This window comes from Bombus flavifrons, chromosome 10 (assembly GCF_040668555.2).
Source record: "Bombus flavifrons isolate JBK064 chromosome 10, iyBomFlav1_principal, whole genome shotgun sequence".
Taxonomy (NCBI): Eukaryota; Metazoa; Arthropoda; class Insecta; order Hymenoptera; family Apidae; genus Bombus; species Bombus flavifrons.
In genome coordinates, this window is record NC_138451.1 from 12,766,687 (window position 1) to 12,793,143 (window position 26,457).

The 26,457-nt window shown below is 37.5% G+C and overlaps 1 protein-coding gene and 1 long non-coding RNA gene across 7 annotated transcripts in view; one reads left to right on the forward strand and one right to left on the reverse strand.

Annotated features, from left to right (window-relative positions):
* The window catches only part of LOC138184145 (uncharacterized), a 118,057-nt gene that overhangs the window by 67,737 nt on the left and 23,863 nt on the right, over nt 1-26,457 (forward strand). The window contains exon 2 of one of the 3 annotated variants that reach the window (XR_011174259.1): nt 8,087-8,278. The exons of the other annotated variants lie outside the window; for them this stretch is intronic. This is a non-coding gene — a long non-coding RNA (uncharacterized LOC138184145). The remainder of the gene's footprint in view (nt 1-8,086; nt 8,279-26,457) is intronic. 3 annotated transcript variants of the gene reach the window in all.
* Sol1 (CUB domain-containing protein Sol1) overlaps nt 1-26,457 on the reverse strand; it is a 549,725-nt gene that overhangs the window by 65,321 nt on the left and 457,947 nt on the right. For all 4 annotated transcript variants that reach the window (XM_069121832.1, XM_069121834.1, XM_069121833.1 and 1 more), the window contains one exon: nt 11,571-11,766. In XM_069121832.1, the coding sequence (XP_068977933.1) occupies nt 11,571-11,766 (196 nt within the window). The remainder of the gene's footprint in view (nt 1-11,570; nt 11,767-26,457) is intronic.

Here is a 26,457-nt window from a genome sequence, read left to right on the forward strand (position 1 = left end):
TGTAAAAAAAGACGTTTCGTTGGAAAATAAAGTTAGGTAAGTAGAAATACTTTTTATAGTCACTGTTTACTACGTCTCATAAGTACAGCAAATCCATATCCGGACCAATATTATTCGAATACTCTAATATCCGAACGTTCTATTATCCCATGGCAACGTTTTTCTTTCAATATATGCTCGTGGGTCGTGTTAGAGGCACATCATTTCCGTTTCCCGGCCTTACAATCTGACACTTTACGGGTCAGCATTACGGGTGAAATGCGGAATTTTTTAGCGGTGAAGTAGTCGCACGAATGGACCGATATAAAGAATATTATTGCGTGTGCATTCGTGTAACATTATGTGCTCGGCCGGTCGTGTGTAGCGATATGAATGTATTTGGAATGAATGCATCTAGCGAACGTTGGGGCGCGTGTGACGCTCGAGGAAAATTTCGACCAATCCACTCGGATGATTGGAAGGAAACTGGCCAGGAAAATCAGATGTCGGTTGCGGCGGCCTCGCCACCGTTTCTATTCACTGCATTTGAATGCCTGGCCACGCTGTGTGCATACTGGAATACGTATAATGTGAAACAAGGGTATCGCGGATTTATTTCTACTGAAAACTTTTCCTTACGTGTGTTTTTCTTCTCGATAAATCTTTCGCGCGAGCATTCTTTCACGTTACGAATGTGATTTTGTTTTATATAATTTTATCGAGTACGGGGTGACAAGTAACGGAGAAACGTGGCGATACACCACCGTTCTTAAGCGTCGGGACATCTGTAAATCTCACGTAAGATGCGATAGTTGACTGAGATTACTGGGAAAACCATTAGTCGATTCAAATTGTGTGTTCATGCAAGGCAACGATTTAGAATACGTAGAAATAATTTGTACAAGTTCTTCGCGGGAGTTAGAAGAAAATAACGTTGGTAACGATAAGGTCCGTGAGTGAGTCTTTCACGGACGTACCATGCCATTGATTTATCACTTTAACGTAGCAATTTGTAATAAAGTATCTACAATAGTAATTCGAAAGTAATATCGAGCTTCGGCAAACTGCCGCTCTGCAAATGTAACAATGAAATTCAGTAGAATTTTTAACAAATCCTGCACCGTACTACGACGTTAATTCTAGAAAAATTCCACGAGAGTTATTGGAAGTTGGGTAATAAATAACAGGAATGTATATACAGTTGTAATCTCGGTCTCTGGTCTTCTTTTTTAAACAACTCAGATATTTCTCTGATAAAAATCCTTTCTTATCGAACGCGTGGATTTTAATCAATGACCTGTCACACAATCCTGCTACCTGTGATTTTACGTAAAAGCATACAACGAAAATATATCGTAGCATTTTTCCACAGATAGATTCGTGTCTGAGTATATCAATATTGACAATTCATTAAATATGCGGTCTTTGTTTCAGTGTATGGTTTTATCATTCGTACCTTCGTTTAATGGATATTACCACAAACTACGTACTTTTCTCGCAGCTCGTTTTTGTCCGTTAAATAATAAAAGATGGAGAACGAAATGGTTTTATGGTTAAAAATTATTTATTTTTAATGCAAATATTGTCCGCGGTGTTTTGTATTTGGTTTATAAAGTGAATTTATCTTGTTGATTATTCAGAGTGATAAAAGAAGATATTTCAATGTTCAGGCATGTGGAAAAAATATTTAACTCTTCGACGGTGTAGTAAAATAACGAAGAATTCATGGCGAATAATATAGAAAAAGATACAAAAAGATAAACACTTTCAATATTTTATGAGAAATAAATATCATCGTACGTAACGTAATTGTTAATATTTATTTTCAATAAGAGGTGCATTGTACCGAATACGGTGCAGAGAGAATTATGCACGAAATCAAACATTCCTACCTGAAAAAAAGTAAAATATTTTGTATGCTCCTTGGTAAGGCTGTAAGTATCTAAACTTTTAGAATCTTTCATTTTCTCCACCTATGTACGTAACTTTTCTGACAATTTCCCGAAATATCTCGCATTGTCAAAAGTTTCTATCGGATAATAATTGAAAATATGTCGCAGTGCTTCGGAATATCTGATACGCTTGTTGGATCGATCGTAAAAGCGCAATATCTTGACTATCACAGCCTGCGAACCTATCAATATAGAACCGCAATAACTCATCTGTGTACGTCGACGAGATTATAATCACAGACTCAGAAGAAATATTCTTCCATATATTGCGCATATTTGAAAACAAAGTGGCAAGGCATAAAATATAAATAAAAATATAAAGTATAAAATATACTACGAAATATAGAAATACAAGATATAGGAATATAACATAAAACTTAGTTACGTCGAGATAAAAATGAGAATCGTTTGCAACAATTTTTCCAGCAATAAATAACAATTTTCGAGTAAAATTATGCTTTTGTTTTATTGGTCATTTTTCATTATTCGGTATAACAAGCTGGAATTGTAGTACGTACGAATGAGCATATTAGTTTTCATTGATATTTATTAAACCAAGCTATAAGTAAAATCACGCACGTATAACTGCGCATATTCTCTCCATTTGTATCAGCAATTTGTTCAGAAACGAAGCTTCATACGGGGAAAAAAGGTTATTCTATATTTTCGTTTTACCTTTGCCAGATAAAATTACTGCTTTTCGGATTTTTTACCTCCAGCTGTCCCATGTTTTATTGGCTTTGAAGACACAATCTATTTTATATGAATTCGTTGAGCGCCGAGCAATAAATATTATAACCGTGATATTTTTCATTTCCTAAAATAAAATATTCCATCGAAATATCGGGGAATTCTTATTATTTGAATTAAAAACTCGTTAAAGGAAATAACGTTCAATTTTTCTACCGAAATCGGGTGGAAGATACGATTGGAAAAGTAATTACTCGTTTCATAAATGTAGTTCAAAAGAGTGACATAAGTAATTTGTACAAATTTTTGTTGTTCGAGAAAATCGACTTTGAAGATTTGTCACGTTCACTGACAGATTTCGATTAACCTGGCCCTCTTTTCGTTGTTCCTTAGACACGCTGCCTTTCTTTGTCTCTTTTAATATTTCCAGCTGCGTAATTTATTTTCTGCTACAGTCGGCGATTCCAACTTCGAACGAGCAGGAGCCAGCTAAAATCTTCGATTTACCGAAGTTTAGACTTCCGAGTAAAAGAGGTTTAACAAATGAAAATTCGACACAGAGAAGCTTTGTACGAAGCCACAATTATATTCCCCTTCTCGGGAACTTTTCGTATATTTTAAGCTTTCTCTTCGAACTCGTTTCATGCAACGCAAATAAATGCAGAAGTTAAAGATGCAGGAGACGATAGGAATTGCGCGTTCGACCGACGAAAAACGATTAACTTTAACGTTAACGACAGCTTGTGTCGTTTTATATTTGTCTTCCTACGTTATCCGAGACGATCCTAACAGGTGGAAGAGAGAAGGTGACATCGAATAATTGGTTTCTCGCATCTTGTGACATATAGCCTAGCTATAGGTACATTTGCAGTCGCAGAGGAAGCGGCGATAGAAGTTCGAGTTACAGAGGTAAAGTTCGACTTGCAGTGGCTATTCTACGCTCGAGTTACAAAGACAAAATAATGTATCTGGACACGTGGCAAATAATTCGAGTTAAAGTAAGTTTTATTACAACTTCTAGAGATTTTCGCTTTGAAACCGAGAAGAACGAACAAAATTCTAGTCTTATAAAAGTTTTCGAGTTACGGAGGCTCGAGTTAGCGAGTTAGTTCCATTGTATTTCATCGTTATTTTCTGCCAAATTAACCTCTTAGGTACGTTGCGCCACTATAGTGGCTTTCGCGGATGTTATCTTACCTTACGAAGCGCCACTATAGTGGCTCACTCTACTACTCATTCGCTCACCGTTTGAATTAAACGATCTTTTTCGTTTGTCTCGCTTCACATTTTTCTTGTCCTTGCAACGTTCTATAACAGTGTTAACAACATACAGACAGAATATATAGCGTTTGTTTTTGATACGTCAGTGTCAGATATCAATTGTTGTTTCGTTAAAATAAATATACCGATATTAGATGCTGTTTTTAACATACCGATCCTTATAATTTTTTAGGATCTTCAAGCTGAAAATGTCGCTTGAAAATAGAAAACGAAGAGCAATTTGAAAAACACTATCGTGCTATGAGTGTGAAAATTGTGACGTGGGTCTATGTGTCGTACCGGGCTTTAAAATATATCACACTCAATTGTATTATTAATTATTAAATGTAAATTATTAAAGTTAAAGTATATGCGTCATACCTTTAAAAAAATTATAATTTAATTATCAAAAACTTCATTCCAATGTGCTTGCGTAGAGAACAGCATTATCCGTTACACGTTGCAGTGCTGCATCGTTTACGCGTACAGCTTTACAGCTCCGCACAAAGCTCATATTTCCGCCACCATAGAAAATAGACTCGAAAGAATCACATCGATATCGGCAGAATTTTTCCAGCCGTCTTATACCTGGAGATTGATAATAATAATTGGAATAATTCGTCTTCTTTAGTACGTGAAGCAAAGTGTACGTAATAATGAGAGCAAGCTTATAAATAATTCATACAGTGATATAAACGAAGTGAATTATTATCACGCTATCCTCAACGCCAACTAGAATAATGAATTACAGAATTAAAGATGAGTCACGAATACTCAAATTAAATAACCACGAACCTTCCTCTTGTTTTACTAATTTCGCCCATAAAATTATTATTTCTTCTTCGTCGCAACGTGGTTAACATCGAACGCGACACGTACACAAGCACGAACGTTTCTAGAAAAATTATTCAGTTCTGTGACTCGTTGATTTACTAAAGAGAGTCGTGTAACTAGAATTGTATTTATCGAATGGTTCTACGATGGACGAAAATACGGAGGAAATATAATTAAAAAGCGTAAACACATCGCTCGATTCGATATCCGTGCAATGAGATGGTATGCAACGCCATGCATCCTGTGCAACGTTGCTCGTTCAAATTTCCTATAAACACATAAAAATCCGCGGTTTAGTAATCTTATATTTCAATTGAAAATCGCTTTAGAGAATATCCGACTCAAGTTGTGATATAATTTTCCATATTATATCGCGAGTTATGGCGTCTGTCAAAGGGGCCTGTAATGTACAATGCATTAACGAGTTTGCAACAGCTGCCACGATTATTAACTATCTCGTAACTATATCAACGAAGTTGATATTAAAGCAATTAAGATCGTAACAAAAAGAGAGAGACAAAGGGAAGCAGAGAAAAAGATAGAGAGAGAGAGAGAGAGAGAGAGAGAGAGAGAGAGAGACAGACAGACAAGCAGACAGAAAGAGAGTAATGAAAGAGAAGAACTCAGCGATTCTTTTTTGCCAGCAGTACGATCGATTCGATTTATTTCGTTGAAGTTCTTCTCGTTCTTTGCCAACGTCGGGTCGTATCGGTTCGTTGCCACGAACGATGTTGTTACACGCGATTATCTCGATTTTCCTGAAATGCAACCGGGAACAATTACATAGCCAGAGAAACATTACTCGAGTGACCGCACGATGAAACATGCCAGCGGCAATTAAACTGCGTTTAAGGCCAGGCACGTGGAAAATGAACGAGGGGATGACCGATCGCAATTGCTGTTGTCAGGAAAGCATTGTTGTAGGCAGATTCCCCGAATACCATCCTCCTGTTGAGTATCTCCTTCCCGATCGGCGTTTCTCGTTCGCTTGCTTGCGAAGCTCTGCTCGCTCGTCTCACGATTTACCTTTCACAGCGCTACACGGCGAACGCTCTCTTTTCCATTCCACGAGCACAATGGATCGTGAATCTTCGGCAGATCGGTCAAGATGTCGAGCGAGGAAATCTTGCGTCCAACTTAAATCAGATTGTAGAATACGGTAAATAAGATGACGTTGCGCGCGTCCTTTTTCGCTGCAATCGTACCTCCTTCGATGGCTATCGTCCTATCTCAACTGTGCTGCGTTCTTTCGTTTGTTATTGGTAGAAGTGCACGTGAGAACGTAGATGGACACAAAAGTTCATCAAACGTCGAAGGTAAGGAACAGCGGCTGAAACTTTCCATACAATTTCCACCGTATCTTTCGGTAAAATCTGCTTTTGTCAAAACAGTATCACGCGCCAACTTGTCGTCAGAATGGGAATAGTTGTAAGGCGTTACGAGAAAGTATAGTGGATTTACGGAGATTTCTCGATCATTGTGCATAACGTTACTGCTAATTGATCGGTGATATTTACACGAGTTGATCGGATTTGAAAATTGCGGGCAAGACAATCGTATGACTGGCGGATTCGACGCCGCAGCATAAATCTGTTGGTCAGCGTGATTCTATTACAGTGGTTAATAAACTGACAGGTCAGTTAATGGTTGAATTTATGGCATGACCTGCCCCCTGCTTAACGAACTTAACAAGGTTTGGGATAATGGCCGCTATGTGCTATTTTATTATCTTGTGGATAGCAACAATAATGCTCTATAGAGTAAATTTGAAAGAAACTTTTAAACTTATTTTTCACAGTCATTAATTTTATACGGAATTTTCTTCGACACAAGGAACGATTAGCTTGCAACGTATACTACGATTTTTCATGTATCTCGTATTTCTGAAATTTACAGCATGATACTCTCTCTCTCTGTCGCTCTTTCTCTCTTGTTAGTTAACTTGAAGGTAGTGTCGCCGATCACGCCACAAATCACGCATTCTCGTTACCATTTTACACGCATACAATCGTCTGTACCATGAGACAGGCAATAGCAGTCTTCGATGACAGATTACACGCAGGGATATGGAATTATCACCGTCATGTGATTGACGATGCTGCTTTTGAGTTAACTAGCTGGAGAATCATTCTGTACGTCACGAATATATTTACAAGCGTGTCTTTTAACATTATTAGACTGCGGATTTTCATGCGTTTCTAAAAAATCTGAAAATGCAAAAATGCATAAAATGCATACAATGCGCAAAAGTATATGAAATACCCACGGTATGATATTCGTTACGATGTTTAATAGGCAAAACAATTCTCTATCTTTTTAATTATATTCGGAAAAATATGAATTTGCATAAATATCCGCGGTTTAAACGTTACTACATACATACTGAAGTATTTGATAATTCTCACAAAACAAGTTGGTAATCAGTTTACAGGGGGTTAGAAAATCGATTAGTATACGTTCAGTAGCGAAACGAGCTTCGTTGGTAAAGAATAGATGCGCGAGTAAATTTTTAACAGGTAATCTAAATCTATAATTTAATTAATACAAAGCAATTTCGTTAGAAAGGTAGAAAGTGGCGTTTTTGATTATTAATTTCCGATGAAATTCACAATAGTGTTCCTCCATGTCGATCAATTAACGACGCGAGGAATGTAATTGGGAAATATATTATAAGATAAATAGTTTAAACTGCCTGAGGAATGTCATCCGATTTACGTAATTTTAATTCCAATTTCGGATAGAATAAATATTTAAACGTTAACGTTATATCATGGTGTGGTTACAGTGCGTTAAACAAATTAATGGAATGATTATCTTTGCGAAACAAACATACATAAATTCTAGATAATAGAGCTCTCCATAATTATAGCTACATGATAGAATACATCGATATAATAACTCAAACCAATCTGCGCGTAGCCTGTTTACCGTCAAACTCGTTTTAATTAAATTCCAAAGCACGCAGTACAATTTCACTAATAAACCACATAAACTTCTCATCTCTTGACATATTCCTCATTTTTTCGGCTTCAAACGTACCTTTCGTTTCAACGCTTTGTGAACATTTCGCTTCACTTCTTTCACGGCACACCCGACAACTAACAACGCGATTCAATAGAAAAACGCATCTAATTATTATAAAAGTTTTGAAATCTGAAATTTCTATCTGTCGTTCCATGAATTAACAAAGAGAGAGAGGGAGAAATCGGCGACCCTCGCGAGTTAGTAATTGTCTTAGCCAACTGACGATTAGACAGCAATTAATTCTTTCCCAATCAGCGTAAGTGGTAAAAAAAAAAAGAAAAAAAAAAAAAATCGTGGACAAGGTTGTATATTGGCGCATTGTCACGATACACGCAATCCCTTTACAGACGCTACACACGTGCGTTGGTGAAATCGATCACAACTGTCCGTTCCCGTGCTTTTCACAAGGACAAGCAGAATTCCAGGAACGTCCGATTCTCGTCGCCGGACAACGAAACGAACTCGTCGATCAATCGGCACGCTAATGGCGGAATTCGGCCATCGCCACTCGATGCACTTCGTGCAAATTGTATTTGAAGGTACGTCAAGCACCGTTTGGATTCGCAGTTGCCAAATTCTACATTGGCTTTTGATTACACACCGAAGACGTCACTGGAACACAGCTCCGCTCATCCGGCCCCGTTAGTTCTTTTCCGCCATTATCGACGTGATGCCGTTTTAACTTCAACGCGTTCACCGCCAATGCCGTGTTTTCACAGACCTTCTAATGGTGTTCCATGATAAAGAAATCGAATAGGGACTTTTGTCATTGTTGACTTCAATTTTTCAGCGTTGGAAAAACTGCACGGAACAAAAAGAGAAAGAGAGAGAGAGAGAGAGAGAGAGAGAAAGAGAGAGAAAGAGAGTTAAAACGAGGGATTATTGCGACACTCTTTTTACGCGATGTTGAATGCAGCGTTGAGAAACTAAGCAGAGGCCGTAGTACTTACTTTTACGTATCTGCTCTTTTTGCTATTCAGATTTAAGTCGTTGCAAACAGTAAGTATTATACCGTGTACTTTCGTATATTGCTTGGATTAGGTTCGATTCAGTTCGCTTTTAAATCAAAAGGTACTTCGATCAATTTTGTAAATGCCTTCGTTCAGTTGAGATTTTATTCGATTAGCATCTCTGCGGTGAAATTCATCGTTTTAGATGATTAAATGTATATTACGTATGAAAATTTCTGCTCTTCCGTGTTTTTACAAACGTTTGTAGTACTTTTTGTAAGGTTGCAAATTCTCTTTGCTGGTTGTTGAAAAGATCGACATAGTAATAGACGCATTTAAACGAATAATCGTTTTTTACTTGTTCGACAAGTGATTCTACGATTTCAAACGCGAGACAATAAAAAATTGTTTTACAATTTGTGCTCTGTACGTGAATCATATGCATGTGTTCTATTCGATATTTTCATGTTTTTAAAAATACGAAGAATCTAACACGACTGATTGATTCGACGAATGATTCACGCACCCATACCTTTTTACACGTCTTCAATCCTATCGCGAACCTTGCTTTATTTTATTTCTTCGTCTGGTTTTTCATAATTTATTTATAATATAATAGATAGTTTATATGTAAGGACTATAAGTAGCCAGAAGTATAACGTGTTGCTGGTTACTTTAAAAATCCAATTAACGTTACTCTATTTTATTATGCTAGTCTGTTTCACTAAAAATTATGGTCATTCAGTTTGGAACTTTTTATGAACGTTAAAATCATAAGGAGAATTTTCTCCTTACTGTTACCTACTCATTTGAGTATCCCTCGTAGAAATATGGGACACTTAACGTTTCAATCTGACGGATAATCGTAAAAATCTTCGTTTTATATAAAGAGGGACACGTCAAAACAGACACGAAAGAGCAATAAAAAAAAAGAAAAGAAAAATAATAATAAAACAATAAGAAAAATCGGAAGAGTCTCATAATTTTGGACAAATTTTGCTTCTTTCGAAGAATCGTATTTCTTCGAATACAAATTGCCATTTTATCACAGAGATACGTCAACTATAAAATAAAATACGTTAGCGAGACATTATGAATCGTAGAGTTTTGTACTATAAATTTTTCATAAAATTACAAACAAGAAAGATCATGTTTTTCCAGAGGAAAAACTATGTCAGTTTAGTCATACTCTATAACATTTCTGGTTTTTAACTGACAAATGGGTCAGCTGTCCAAGCTTTTTATTTCGTAAAATCCTATCCAGGTCGGTATAACAGGTATCCGTTGAATTTCACAATTTTTATGACTTTCATGATTTTGTCTGCAGTACAAACACGTGCCTGGAACGTATCTCTGCCAATGAATATCGCACAAGTGGCACACGAGAGCGATGTTTGAAAAGCGAAGCTACCAAGAATACGTACAGATATTAGTATGACTAAGTGGCAGCTATAAGTACTATGTGCTCAGGAGCAGGTATACCAAGATAAGTCTACAAACGTACAGTGCATGACGATTGAGGGTTATAAAGGACAGCTCCGAGATAAGTTTCAGAGGATATTTTGAGCACACAATTGCTCGCGTGACTGATATTTACAGATTCGTTTATATTGGATGGTAGCGTTATTTTGTTATACAGGGTGGTTGGTAACTGGTGGTACAAGCGGAAAGGGGGTGATTCTACGCGAAAAAAGAAGTCGAAAATATAGAATAAAAATCTCTTTTTTTAATTTTTCCATCGTGACAACGATCTACAGTGAGATCCGTTATAACGAGACCTGATGAATTGCACGCGTACCGAGCGAAAATTCAAAGTCGATTTTCTCAAAAACAAAGCCTCGAACGAAAAATTTTTATTTTATATTTTCGACTTCTTTTTTCGCGTAGAATCACCCCCTTTCCGCTTGTACCACCAGTTACCAACCACCCTGTACATATAATATCGTGAAATTTTTAACGGCCAGACATTATTATCGTAATGTTCCATGGAACTAAATAAGAGACAGATGTTATACAGACATAGGTAGTTTTAAAGCTTCGTTTTAAATAAAAAGCTTTTATTTAAATTAAAAAGTTATATAAAAAAAAAAAAATATGAAACACAAAGGGAACTTAGTAGCAGACTCGCGGTTACCGCGATATCGCGTAAGAACGGATAAGCGATATTTGCGTTCACTCTGTTTATGCAAACGTAACTAATTCTGCATCTCAAAATGGTGGATTCGTTGAAACGAAACAAGGTAGAAATGAAATTCGCGAGGGATAATAAATTCTATTTTCGGCCGCTGTCAATCTTGTATCGTCAAGAACCGTGAACATTTCGAGATGAAGAATTAGTTACGTTTGCATAAACAGAGTGAACGTAAATATCGTTGGTGTATTCCTGTATTATATCGCAGTAACCGCGAGTTTGCTGCTACCGTTCCCTCCGTATTTCATATCTCTGCCATAACTTTTTAATAAAGTTTTCAACGACTTACGTTCATGTAAATCTTTTTCTTATTTCGACCATAGCATGTATCGACAACGTTTGGCTGTTAAAATCTGGGACACCCTATGCGTACAGGGTGTTCCGTCTATATCGCCCACTTTGATATTTTCGTTACTTTTGCAGAAACAAAAGTACGTACGAGCAAAAAGCTTTTTAGTTTGCAACGACAAATATCGTGATTCACGTTTGTTCTCTTCGACATCACTTCTTTTCCTTTTTCGATTTCCACGATCGTCGATAATTTCTCGATAATAACGAGATAATTTTCGTCGTCGTATCGTTGCAAGCTGATAAAAGAACGAATTTCAACGTGCAGATATGTCGCAACGATCTTGAGTAGACAGAGTATGTCGGCAACGATATAACGTAAGATAGTAAACAGACACTTACTCGTTCGCTGTGTCCGATACAACCGGCGAATGATACAAGTTCAAATCCTGGAACACCACTTGGACTCGTTCCTTTCCCCGTCCCTGGAAGTCGTATGTACAGTGCGTCCTTGGTGGATAAGGTTTCGGATATCCTGGTGACATGACTATCCCTGTTTTCGTCGAGTCACTGTTGAAAACGATATCGCACAGTGACGCTGAAAAAAAACAAGATAACAAAGCACGTTACGTGTGGATGCAACGAAATCCAAGATTGTTAAGAGACTGTTTAACTTTTTTCACTGCTGCTTTGTCGATCGGTATAGTTATCAAACTTTGATCGAGTTTCAAACGGAGAAGAATTTAAAAAAAAAAAAGAAAAACGAATATTACTAGTAGACTACCCAACGACCTTGACATATGTTGTCAAAGACGGTGAGTAACCCCCAGAAGATTTCAGCCATTGTCTGTAAGCGTTTAAAAAATCATTAACGAAACAAGATTTGTAAAAAACAACGTATGCTATGCATATCATAAAGAAACACCGTACGCGTTGCTCGCACGCTTCCACTCGCTCGTAAAAATCTAGTTCAACCCGATGCCAATTCCACACGTGAGTGAAACGGGCGAGCCATTTTTAAGAAAAAAAGTTTTTTCGTCGAAAATCGGCCCCCCTACGCTCGTATGTAGAATTGGTATTGGGTTGGACTAGATTTTTACGAGCGTGCGAGCAACGCGTGTAGCGTTTCTTTGAAATAAAATCTGCCAGATAAACGTGACTGTCGTGTGGGCTATGTGCGTGTTCGCAGTCGCATATATTTACGCATAGGTGGAATCCGATGCGCGTAGTAATAATTTTGTTAATAAATTATCGAAGAATAACGAGCGATGGCTAGAGACTTCGGCAGGTTGTTCAGCAGAGTGTCCTTGACGACATATGTCAAGGCCAGTGGGTTCTATCTTGTCAAGATTCGCCACTGGTTGCATCATTATGTGAATAATTCGTAACTGTATGATACAGCGACGCAATTAGTACTTATACAGGGTGGTTGGTAACTGGTGGTACAAGCGGAAAGGGGGTGATTCTACGTGAAAAAAGAAGTCGAAAATATAGAATACAAATTTTTCGTTCGAGGCTTTGTTTTCGAGAAAATCGACTTTGAATTTTCGCTCGGTACGCGTGCGGTACGTTATAACGGATCTTACCGTAGATCGTAGTCTCGATGGAAAAATAAAAAAAAAACATTAAAAAAAAATTTATTCTATATTTTCGACTTCTTTTTTCGCGTAGAATCACCCCCTTTCCGCTTGTACCACCAGTTACCAATCACCCTGTATATGGAATAATAGCAGTTGCCCCGGGTCTCGTCACGTCCCATCAACCCTTCTTTTACGCGCAAAAGTCTCATAATTAGACTGTATTCTCTCTCTATACACGTATAAGTTAAAATACGTACGTATATATGTCAGGTAAAAGGTTCTATATAGCTCGATTTATCCGCACTAAATTTCGCACGAATATTCCTCATCATCCCTCTACAACCCCCTCTTAACTTACGCCCGAGAAATTATTTTTGTGGAGTAGCTTAATAATTTTCAACAATTTTAAGAGAACATTCGAAGAATCAATTTTCCTCGTACGATGGTGTGAGTGTTGCTGAATGGCTTGAAAATTTATCGTGGAAATATTAGTTAAAAAGCTCGGGCTCTCAAAAGCCCGAGCGACGCCGGGCACACGCGGTTAGCAATTAGTAATAACGATGCAAAAATCCAAGATCATTGGAGCTGGCTTCTCTTTTATCAACATTCCTCGTGAAACCTAGTGTTCAATGAAATGAAAATTACGAGGTACGATTGTTTTAATGCGAATTCTTCGCACAAAGAATTCTCTGGAAATGTTCGTGAGATAGCTGCCGATAAGTTGTCTCGCGGCAACGCTCGCGATTTTAATTAATTGGCTTCATGTTAATTACCAGATACAAAGAGTATTAATTTATTGTCCTTTTAGTTCATTGGCTTGTTTGCGTAATTAGTTGGCCACGCAGGGCATGCGACATAGACGCTTCAAAGGCAACGAATTATACGCACGATGATGGCGTGAAATCTGTTTTCATAGCAAATGTAAAATTTCGTCACTCAGTCTCGTATTTAACAGACTCGACGAAACGTTTTCAGCTTATTCAACGATTTCACGTGGATTTTACGTATCCGATTAGAATATAGAAAAAGAGTTACGCGTAATCGTGGAACAAAGCTATCTCTTCGTTCGTCTCTATTATCTTTCTTCGGTTTCTATCTGTCTGGTTTCTATCGTGTCTCTTCCGTTTCTTACGTTAAGACGTTACACCGTGTTCGTCAAATCGGCATAAGAAAAAAATGAGATTATAAAAGATAAAAAGATCGTAAGGAGGTTCTTGAATGCTTGAAATCCAAAAGATACGATAAGACAAGGATTTACCGCATGAGAAGTAAAAAAGCGAAGTGATATGTACGATGGCTTATGAATTTTGTATGAGTGTTTGAATCACAGTCTTACGAACTTATATCTGGATATGGTTCTCGAGATTATTAGCATATCGAAAATATTGTTCATAGTGGCACATTCCTCGTTAAGACGACCGCAGTTGCTTTTTATTTCTTTGAAGCGACGCTACACCTCCAACAGTTTGAATAACAGCGTGATACACGCGACGAGACAAATTTTTCAAAGAATTCCTAAAGAATGAAGACGTATCAAGCTCCTGGTAAACCGATGATACGAAGAGCGTTATTATGTTATGACAAATAACTTTCAGCGACGCTATAGCTTATCACAGAATATCACGATTCGATCATTTAACTCTCCATTAATATTGATTGCAGTGCAATATCTCCGCTTCGATTTAACGTATCTCCGCTATGATTTACGTCAAAATTATGTATTTTAATAACGCGAAGCTGACGAAGAAAATTAAGACATAATATATTGATACGCGATGTTTATTGATGTATCTGCTCGTAGAACCCGATTTATTTGACAATGATTGCAGCAAAATAGGATACATATATTCGAGCATCAAATCGTAGTTTAAAACATTGACTTATCGTAGTACGATCATATTGCCTAATTAAAATAGGCGTAAGCTATTCTCTAAGTCGATTGCGAAAACGAATTCTTTTCTTTTAACTACTTGAACGTATAGAAAATTCGAAAAAGTACATCACTTTGTTACAAATGTACATCGAAAAGAAACAGACCTGTTTCGTGATTTATTATGCGCATAATTGAACTTTTAATTATAATTCTACTCTTCTTTAATTTTCAAGCTTTCATGCTTATTGCATTTGATTTATTAAACATGATTTATTTGATTTATTGCATTTGATTGAAGAGGGATTTTCGTGTGACAACAATAAAAGCAAGTGATTTTTATGACTTTCTTTTAGATTAACTAACGCTGGTTATGTGCAACTCTTTGGACTGTACGTAGATAGTGTCCAAGTGTAAGTGCAATTTGTTTATTTCGCTTCTTCTTATCGTTTATTGCACGTTATACGAGCCTTGTGATTATGTTTGACGAAATGTCATTTGACATGGTCGGCGTGCAGTACAACGTCCGTTCATAGTCATCGAAGTGTAAAAGTTAAGGAATTTTCTTAAAGTTCGATAGATTATTCTACGACTGAACCTATTTTTGAGAGGAAACCGTGAAAAATCAAAGTTCTAACTTTCGAAAAAAATTTACCTTTTCCGACAGGTAAATTGAATGTATATTATCCAAAAAGACATTATAAATAAATAATGGAATAAAAATTTGAGGTTTGATCCATGAACGGCAATTTGTAACGAAGTGAATGAGTTTCGTTCGAAATTGATTGATCAATTACTTTTTCAATTATCGTACACGCCAGTTTAGAAAGTTGCTAAACAATCGGAACAATTTAACTAAAAAATTACATTTCTACTTCTATTTAGTATTACAATTTAGTAGTACTTGCTTCAAACAAATATCCATCAAAATCACTCGTTTCTCTCGTTGTTACGCTCCCCCTGGCCCTAAATCAAAAGTTTAGATATCCACTTTATATCAAGCAATTCACAAGCATCGATATCAAACTCTATAAAAATGCAATTACAATTAAATAGAAATTATATTTATACATATATACAAATGCAAATTATAATTATATTTCAATGTAATTATAATTAATTGCAATTACAATTACGATTATAATTAAATGTAAATTAAAAATCTATGTGCCGCTACTACCTGAATTGTTCTAACATTGTGTACTATCTTTATATTGTCATGTATCGAAAGCTGTCACAAAATCAACGAAGATATTTTTACATCCGTTCGTAAATTGCTCGATAACTGGGTTAGCAAGCGGCAGTCTCGCAGACTTGCCGCGATTACGGTGCCGTTTCACTTCGTTAGTGGCCAATTTCCGCGGAAACGGCAGATTACATAAGCGAGAAACGAGCAATGCGACCGAATCCGCAGCGGTCAACAAACGCGAGCGTTGTCGAGCGATTCGTTAAATCGTACGATACTCCACGGTGAAGGAAATTAATGAGCTGGTCGGGGTCTCCGCTTTAGTCAGAAAAATACAAGGAAATGCCCGGCCACGACAAGTGGCCGCCCTAATTGAATAATCGTGCCGCGCCGGTAACAGCCACGCGATTCGCCAATTTTAATTCACTTTCGACGTTAATGCGGTTTTTATTTAACGATAGGAAAGACCCGTACCGAAATTAACGCGCACCTTTTCCACGTTTAACTCGGCGAAACCAGTATAATTCAACAATTTTCACCAGCCGAATTTTCTACTCGATTTCAACCGGTTGCCTGATATACACTGTGATTCATAAATGCGCATCTATATATTTTAGACGAATGTAAATACTCGAGACGAGTGTATTCGACGTTTTAAAATAAGTCAAAATTTTGGCGAACTTACCCTGTCGTTCCTAAGTACACGGACACTTTGTTCGATTCATATCAACGATACACGAATAATTAATAAGATATATGAACGAATACGATATTTACTATCTTCCTGCGAAACCAATGGATATGTATTATACGAGATATCGGTTATTTATTTAAAACCTTATCGATGGTACATGTTACTTATCGATCTTAAATACCACTGCTGGAATTATTCGCGACAGTCCCGATTATCAATTTTGGATCTGTCCTGTTTTCTGACCAAGTTTCCAGGACAGAAGAAGAAAGAAAAGACAATATCGTATAAAGGTACCGCTTTTGAGCGGCTTAACACTTTGACTGCCAAATTGGTCATACCGGCTACGGTTTCTCCTGAATGAAAATTGACAGTTAGGACATTTTGAATATAACCGATCAATAAAAGATACTTTGAAATAAAAAATGCCCCATTGAACGATTAAACATTTTTATTAGAACATCGATAAAAAAAAAATGAGGACGAGTCTTGCATCTAACGGTGCACTGTGTTCGCATCGATATCTTTGAGGGGTAATCTACGAATATTATCATAAACACAGCTTAGAAAATAATCGTAAATGCTGCTTTATAATCGTATAATTGAAGTTAGAAGTGTGCACATACCTTGCCGTTATATACCAGGTATGTAAATATGAAACCGGAATTTTTGTATAGAAAATACACGTTTATTGTATGAAAATGATTAAAAATATTTTATTCGAAGTATTGCCCATCGCTATACATTTTTCCCACCTGTCTGGCAATTGGTGGATGCCACGCCAAAAAAACTGTCGCTCTTTCGAGGCAAACCAGTCATCGAGCCATTTTCGTACATTTTCCTAAGAAGTGAAGTGCTGGTCAGAAAGTGCGTGTCCCATCGATGCAAATAAATAGTAATCGGACGGAGCCAAGTCTGGTGAGTAAGCCGCGTGCGAAAATATTTCCCAACTGAACGCTTCGATCGTTTCCTTGACCGGTTTTGCTGTATGCGATGGTGCATTACCACGAAGCAAAATTGCTTTGTGTCGCCTTTTTTGATATTCTGGTCGTTTTTCACGCAAAGCTCGATTCAAATCGATCATTTGTCGTCGGTAGCGCTCGGTATTAACGGTTTCGCCAGGTTTTAACAGCTCGGTGGTCTTTTTCGGTGGTCTTCCACGTTCTTCGTTCCTCGCGTCAAAATTGCCACTTCTGAATTTTTTAAACCACTCAAAGCACCGTGATTTACCAAGAGCGTGCTCACCGTAAGTTTCGACAAGCATTCGATGCGATTCTGCGGCAGTTTTCTTCAAATGGTAAGAGAAAATCAATGCTGTCCGCAAATCGTAGTTTCCAGGCACAAAATTTGACATGTTCAACGCTATTACAAACTATGCTGTTGTATGAAACTTGTATTGTTCTGAGTCGAAAATGTTTGTGAGATATCAACAAAGACTTTTGGCATCGATGGCGCAGTTTAGTGATAACTACATTATCAGCTAGGGCCATCTATAGGCAAATTCCGGTTTTATAGTTGCAGACCTGATATACAGGGTGGTTGGTAACTGGTGGTACAAGCGGAAAGGGGGTGATTCTACGCGAAAAAAGAAGTCGAAAATATAGAATAAAAATTTTTCGTTCGAGGCTTTGTTTTCGAGAAAATCGACTTTGAATTTTGGCTCGGTACGCGTGCGGTACGTTATAACGGATCTCACAGTAGATCGTTGTCTCGATGGAAAAATTAAAAAAATTAAACAGAACCCCTTTCCGCTTGTAACACCAGTTACCAACCACCCTGTATATTTTCTTGGGTAATAAAAGTTACATATATAACCATTATGAACTCTGGAAGAGCCTTCTCTATTTTATGTCCATGCATCGACAGCTAATCGAACCGACGATAACGTAATGTTCATCCGTTCTGAAACATGGACGTGCATTTGTGAATCACCTTAAATAGAAGCTGCATAGAAGTTGGAAAAAATATGGTAGCCCGGTAAAAAGCGAAAAATTCAGAGTGAAAAAGGAGAACGTATAGAAGACCGGAAGAATGTTGAGCAAGTAAAGCTGTTTACCAGCGCATTCATTATTTAAGTCCTCTGAGGGAACCGCGGCAGCGGCTTATCGACTTTTGAACACCGCTTATACGGCAAGTCAAATAACGGGAATGAGCAAAGAGGTGCGCGATAGGAGCGGGGTAAACGTTTTAATTTGCATTCATGAGCCGTCCTCTCAAAATTCTTAGGAGGCCACCAAGTATTCCAAGTGCGTCTCCCCGGTTATATCCAAAGGGCGAATTCACTTATGACGATCGATGCGTCTGCTTACTTGGAAAGAATATGGCCCGGTTAGCCTAATGTATTCGTCGAGTAGCCGATGCAGACGTCAGATCCGAATCAGGGGACAAGAAAGCATTTTATATCGAGAAGTTAACAATCGGAAACGGACGGACTATCGATTGCTTCGACGAAGATCGACTGCTTTATTTTCGGACTATTGTTGCAACGCATCGAAGAGAAGAGAAGGATGTTCTTCGGCTTCCTCCCTTTATCGAGCTCGTAAATGCTTCAAGAATTATATATTATTAAGCGTTTTTATTTTCTGCTTATGTACAGAGAATGAACGAGGTACGAGAACGCATTGAATTATTAGTTGAAGAAATCCTATCGACGATCGCGCTGTTCGTTACACGAATTTCCTTATAAATAGACTACGGATTTTCGTGCATTTATAGCGAATTTAAAGGTGCAGCGATCCATAGAATACAAATGAAATGGGGGTAGTACTCGTCGTAATTTTTAGTAGCCGAAACAGAGTACCACGCAAGTTCCATTTCCTTAGTTCTCTTCACGAAGATACGATACTGCATAGAAATCCGCAGCCTATTTATGTCTCCTTTTATTCTGAAACGAGGTATAAAAGAGGGAAATGCGTGTCACAAAAAAATCTGAAAATCTTCTAGTGCAATGTAAATCTGTTTTGACATTTTCGTCATTTCGGCAAAGAAACAACAAACAGACAAAATACGCAAAGTGTAAAAACGTAAACACATAGTAGTTGCAAATTCCAAATTCCAAATCGATACAAACAAATATATCCGTGTGTACAGTGTGTGTTTCGTTCATCATAGATTTCTCGATACGGAAGCAAGAAAAAATGCAAAGTAGTACGCTTTTGTTCTTCGTACGATAAATTTGATAAAATTAATTTACATTAAGGTAATGGTTTCCGGACTGATAGTCCAAGTTGAAGCATTCAACACTTTAATGTAGTTTATAAGGTCTACGATGTACACAGTCTAGAAGCTATAGTCTTGTTGCTTAGGCTGTATGTTCATTAAATGGATATGCTAAATAAGCTTGGCATGTAACATGAAGGTCCATTGCAATTTGTACAATTATGTAAGGGTAATTCCGTGATAGAACGTAGTTACTGTTAATTGTATTCAAAAGAACTTTTATTAACCCTCTGCTCATAACACGCAACCCGTATTGTTCCAACGTACTATCCGTACTTTGATTAATTATACGAATTAAATTTTTCCTATTTATCGCAGATTTATTCATGAAAGTCGTGCGGCTCACGTGTTCGATCGTATATTAATATCGAATTATTTCCTATACGGATTTACGAGTAATATTTGCTTGCTTCTCTTTTCAAACGGATTCACGTGTATCCTATTTTGAAAAGCTTTTCATTTGGATATTTTTAACTTTACTACATTATATCTGATCCTTATTAACACGGGCGTACGCGTATCGCTAATATAAAAAATACCAGGTATATGTACAGCGACCCTCGAGAATTTCCAATTTTCTCGGAAATGTTAATAAACGACCTACAACATCTGCTTTAGCCTTCAATTCCACGGTATCTTTTGTTTAATAATATGGTTTTCTGCTCGCAAGAAAACCACACTCTAAAAGGTATGACAGCTTTATGAACACGGTAATTTCGGATTCTGTTGCGTTCTTCCCGTCATTTTCCACGGAACCGTGTTTTTCTGTCGCTAAAAGCTTCTCTAAATTTAAGAAGAACGTCGTGTAAACGTATCCAATTTACAAACACGATTAAACCCGAACTTTGTATCGAAAAATATCTGGTTGATTAATTCGTGTAAATATTAGGTTGTCCGAAAAGTTCCTTTCGTTCTATAAGGAAATGATAGACGCACAATGTTTTTTGTTTTATATTGGTTTATTGAATTACGCACGAACATAATAATAGAAATATAACGAAATGGAAGAAGAGAAATAGACATAAGAGATACAAAACCGAAAGTTCGTCCAAAGTCAAAAGGCACAGACTAAGCAATAATAATAATAATAATAATAATATAACGAAGTGGATCATATCTAATTCAATAAAATAATATAAAACAGAAATTGTTGTCCATCTATTATCACCTTATGAAACGAAAGAAACTTTTCGGACAACCTAATACTATAGAGGTATGACGATTCGAGCGAAGTGAAGCATCGAATACGAATATGATACGATAGCTCAGTCGATAAACGACCATCTCAACTTTTTCTTAATAAGAAATTTACAAATTTGTTGGTGGAAAGAAATTGAAATGTATCGATCAGATCTTACAGATATACGAGCATTCTTTCGCTTTGCCGGAAGCAGACAACCACGAACAAGAGCCTGTTTTTGTTAGAATGCTTCAACTAGGCCCGATACAGACGAGCGACTTTTGTCCGTGCGATCGTATGTCTGTCTTCGTTGTTCTTAACCGGGAAAAGAACGAAAGACTTGGAATCGCGCGGACAGAAGTCGTCTGCGTCGAGCCTTACAAAGGATATTGCAGATCAAGTCAATAGCGGTTCAAGTAAATTAATAAGTTTCAAAGTATTCGAATTAAACCGAACGAGGCTTAATCTTGCGAAACAAAAGAGCGAAGAAAAGGAATTATGGAGAAAGCTTGTTACCCAGAATTTTCTTGAAAACCAGAGAACAGACGGAAGAACGTACGAGAAATCGTCAAAGTATCTCTCTCGTTTGAATACACGTCGCACAAAGTGTCTCGTCAAACGCAAAGAATTGAAAATCATTGGAAATTGTACTTCTCGGTATCATCGAAAGGGCGACGATTAATTCCAGGCGCATAACCGAACCTTGCCGCGGCATCGTGCACAGGGCTAATTAAAATCTCGTTCGCTGAAATTGTCATACAAACGTGTACACAATGGCCGTTGGCGTCCAACTGTGACTCTGAACGCCGGTTTCCCGAAATTTAATCGCACCTCATTCCCATTTTGCGTTACGCACATCCACGCTTCTGTGAAACTCGTGCTTGGAAAATTTCAATTTACCAACAGAGTCAGTTTCGTAGGAAACTCGTCGAATATCAGCGGGCTATCCAACCACCAAACACATCTCTCCATCTGGATCGCTTGACGTGTGAAAAAGGAAGTTACGCAAAGCGGGTGGAATTCCGCTGTGTGTCAAATCGACTCGAGCGCGTAATTTCGAAAACTCTGGGCGCGTTACTCTCTCACTGTGGTAATTGCACGTCGACGCAACGCGACACGCAAGCACGAGTCGGAGCGACGCGTGGGAATTGTTTTAAGCTCGTTTCACTAGCCGGCGGAGCAGATCGTCGCGTCGCCTTCGTTGCGATACAGGCAATCTGTCGTCTGGTCGGTGGTCATCGCGCGAAAAGGTCGCGCCAGTTCGTAGAACCGCAAGAGGGTGAAAACCGTTGTGACAATCCACGCCTTGCCGCAACTGCGGATTTCCTAATTAAACAGCGTATTTGACCGAGGACAACCGAGTCAGCAGGCACCAACCTTCCGACGGTATTAATAATTTACTGTTGAGAAAGGAGAAAGGCAGGGGAGTAGAACTTTGGCGAAATTAATTTGAACGCCATTTGCTGGCCGCGTCTTGCCGAGTAACCGACCAACTTCGTAGATTTAAGCGACTGGCTTAGTATCCTCGGCTAGATCGCGGCCCGATGTCCGCCACTCGCTCAGCAGAATCGCCACCGTGGCGAAATATCCGCGCGAATATCCTGTTCCGTTTCGGTAATGCACCTTCATATTTTCTTGCGGATTTCTGCATTATTCACGCGCGGATATTTCAACACGAACCGCGCGGTCACGGGCTTCGTCAGTTATGAAGGCTGCTCACCAGACACGAGCCGAGAATTCGCTATCGTATATTTTGGCCCCGGCCTTCCTTCCATCGTTTCCGGACCCGGCGAACTTTCCACCAGGAAATCTCCGTCGCTTCTTTCCGCACGACGAATATTTGTCAACGAGCGTCTATTGATGTTTCGGAATTCGACGAATGGCGTACGAGGAGACAGGATCGTACGTACGGGAACGACAGACGTAGGAAAACATGCGAGCAGAAAAATTGTTAGCGCTGCGAATGTGCAACTTTAATGGCGGTGAGGAAGTTTTAAAGTAATCAGTGCAAAGATATCCTGGTACATACTTATTTTTTTGCCTGTATGTATTTTATATATTTTAGTTTTATATATTTTCGTCGTCGTTGCATTGCTGTGCAAGATAGCTGTCACAAGGAAATGGTATCTGCGTTAGGTCGTCCGAAAAGTTCCTTTCGTTTTATAAGGAAATGATGGATGCACAATATTTTTCGTTTTATATTATTTTGCTGAATTACGTATGATCGATTTTGTTCTATCAAAATGAAGATCACAACGTTCGATAGATTAGGTTTCATGTTTGTATAAAGATGCGTCGCTGTAAAAGACGTATCTGTAAAAGAAAGACACTTCTCGGACAACCTAATATATTGTTGTATTCGCGTTGTATATAGCTTAATTGTGGATTAATAATGAAGTAATTACTTCAAGAAAAACTCTACATCTTTATTTTCGTATATCCGTGACCTGGAGACCACGCAGAAAATAAAATCTAGTGAAACAAAAATACTCTAAATAAGGAGAGGTCCATATTATCGTGCCCTTGGATATAAATTATGTTTTGGGTTACAAGGTATAGGAACAAAACAATTAATAAATAGATTTTTATTTATGTTCCCTGTAGCCTTCAGCTAGACCTACAAGGTTAACTTTTTTGATAATGCCCTTTTGCTATAAATATATGAACGACCTCCCTATCGATTCTATCGTATTGTAACACAAAGAGAGTAAGAATCTGGTTCAGCATAAACTTATACATAACACTTATACCTTTATTTATTTCAATATATTTTTCTATTACAAATTCATCCACTCGTTCTTTTATCAGTCAACCTCGACAAATAGAGTGAAAGCTAAAGATTGCAACGATAAACCGAGAGATTAATTTTAAATTGTCTTTGTCGATCGAATACAAAATGTTGGTTTCGTGATTGTGCGAATAATTGGAATAATTTAATCATCTCGTATCGATTAGAATTTAATCTTCCTACGCATTGGATATTTTTAACACAAATATAGCAGTATTTTTTTATATATAGGAAGAAGGAAAAAACGTTTTATACCAATAGAATTAAAATAATATGAAATTATCGCAAAGTGCAGGTATAGTGATTCATGCGCGTCGATTTATTTAATTGCACTCGTTTTCTCCGATCAATTTTTAATCAACCTATTTTCGATATTTAATTCTGGACTCCTGGAAATAACGACACGCTAACTGGTATTCGTAAATGATGATTAACGGTGAAACAAACGAATAATTATCAACGGTACATGCTAATATGCTTATACAAATGAATCAAAGAAGGAAGATTTTTGCATGCATAATACAACGTAATAATTAATTAAAGATAGCGCAATAATAACAATAATTTGCTGGTAGTTTCTTTCGCTGCTTATTAAAACGATCGTATTAGCGTTATTCATTACTTAGAGTACGTTAATATTAATAATGATTACCACTAATTGTCGCCGGTTGTTGTATCGTTAATTATTAATTTATTTCCATATTCGATTATTGTTCATTAAGAGTGATTAAATTTGTTTTGCACAGATGTGATGATCGGGCAAGTTGGCGTGTAATGTGGTTGCGGTGATACAACGATTGAAAAGCGTAAATACAATGATTAGAGAGTGTGGAGAGAGTGCAGTTGAGTAAATTTGTGTCAAGCGGTATCAATAATTCGCGGTATAATATTTTGAATCTATTGTAACAAAACGTTTCCCTCTCCTGGCAAATTACCCCTACATTTACATTAATTTTGTATTATCGGAATTTCGGTATAGCTATCTGTGAATTATAATTACATAGAATATATATATATCTAAAAGTTTACTCAGTTTTCGATTTTAAAATTCCAAAAAGCGATATGATTTTCTAAAAAACAGTTTCCTTCTAAAATGGAATCGCGTTATATTAATAATTTAGTCTAAAAGTAAAAAGTTCCATGGGTTCTACTCTGGGAGAAATTGCCTCTTTCATATTTTAAAATTGCATCATCGTTTCTTATACTTGCGTTTCCTCTTTTATATCGTTGATATCGACGTTCGTCGCAAAGTTTATTATAACTCCGATATCGCTGGTTTAGCAGCTGGACATATAAATTTGCAGAACAGTAATCGAATAATGCGTCACGGATACAATAATTTTGTAACGACGTACAAATTATATTTCGATTAACGACTTTATCAAGAAGCGGAGGAAGCGGCATAGAATGTATTAAGCTTTTAAGACACAAAGCTGGTAAAAATGAATTAATTGGCGATTAATTGCCTGGACGTACTGGGATTAGCATTACTCGATACGTTACTAATTGCCGAACAAAAATGATGACGTTCTCTTCTTTCCAATAAAATTGTGGTACGTTCCATTCGCTCATAACAGAGCACAGCGGCTTCGTACGACAAAAACGTAATTATTTCACTTCACAAAGCGTTCATCGTCGGTAACGATATTCGGGAAATTTAATTGCACCATTTTCCACTATTTTGTATTCGCTGCGTGCCATTTCAAAATTCAGCCGCCTGTTCGCAACATCGCGCCAACTTCTCAAGTTAATTAGCGATATCTCTAATTAATTTCTAATTTATCAACGTCTACGTACAGCGTTAGTTTTCTCGAATGATTTTACTGTTTCATAATTTACGATCGATCGGAAATAGAGAAAAGACAAAAGTACGAGTATGGGATCGTGTGACGAGGAAATTTCGTAGCGCTTAGTGAAAATCGAGACCAGCGTGAAACAAATTTATCCCGTCCAATATGTCGGCCGCTTTATCTCACGGTTTAAGGTGTTATATAATTTCCGATACAGCACACTGATGAAGTTCGTGTAGGGCCTCTTTCATTGTGCTTCGCGAATCCCTATTTTACGGTCTCTTGACTTAAACCGATTAACCACTGAACTCTCCATATAATAGTATCTCATTTCATAAGCGTCGTTAAGTGCATTTCAAAATGCTTTCTATTTCCCTTTTGTCCGCCTGTACAAACGAGACCAGCATAGAGAGGAGATTGCCGCTCGTGTACCACCTAGGAAATTAAAATACCAATTTGTGGTCAGCTGAAAGATTATCGCTCAACTTTCTGACGTCGTCGATGCACAGTTTGCTCGTAACCTTATCCGTAGCTATATATCAATTGCGATTATAACGCGTTTATAGCGTACAACGAATATATTTTACACGTTTATATCGTAACAATCGCGATTATAACGCACAAAGAATAGAACGTTCATCGACTATGCACGTGACGCGTCTGTTAACGATGATACCGAGGATTTCAAATATTACGAGGATTAGATTTAGCTATGTAACGTCGTGTATTTCAAAACGGAGAAAACTTTCGAAAATTCTTTTCTGTCACTGACATTTCCATCCAGAACTCTAAATGGTAATTTGGCAATTACATGAGAAGTTGGTGGGTTAGATTCAGGAATTAGACGAACGTGTGTAAATGTTCTGAATTTACCGATAGATTCGTCGATAAATCACAATCCAGTAAGCTTTGAACATCATTGTACTTTATCCCTGTTTTGCAGGTAAATAATATTAAATAGCAAAGAATATTCGTTAAAAATGTT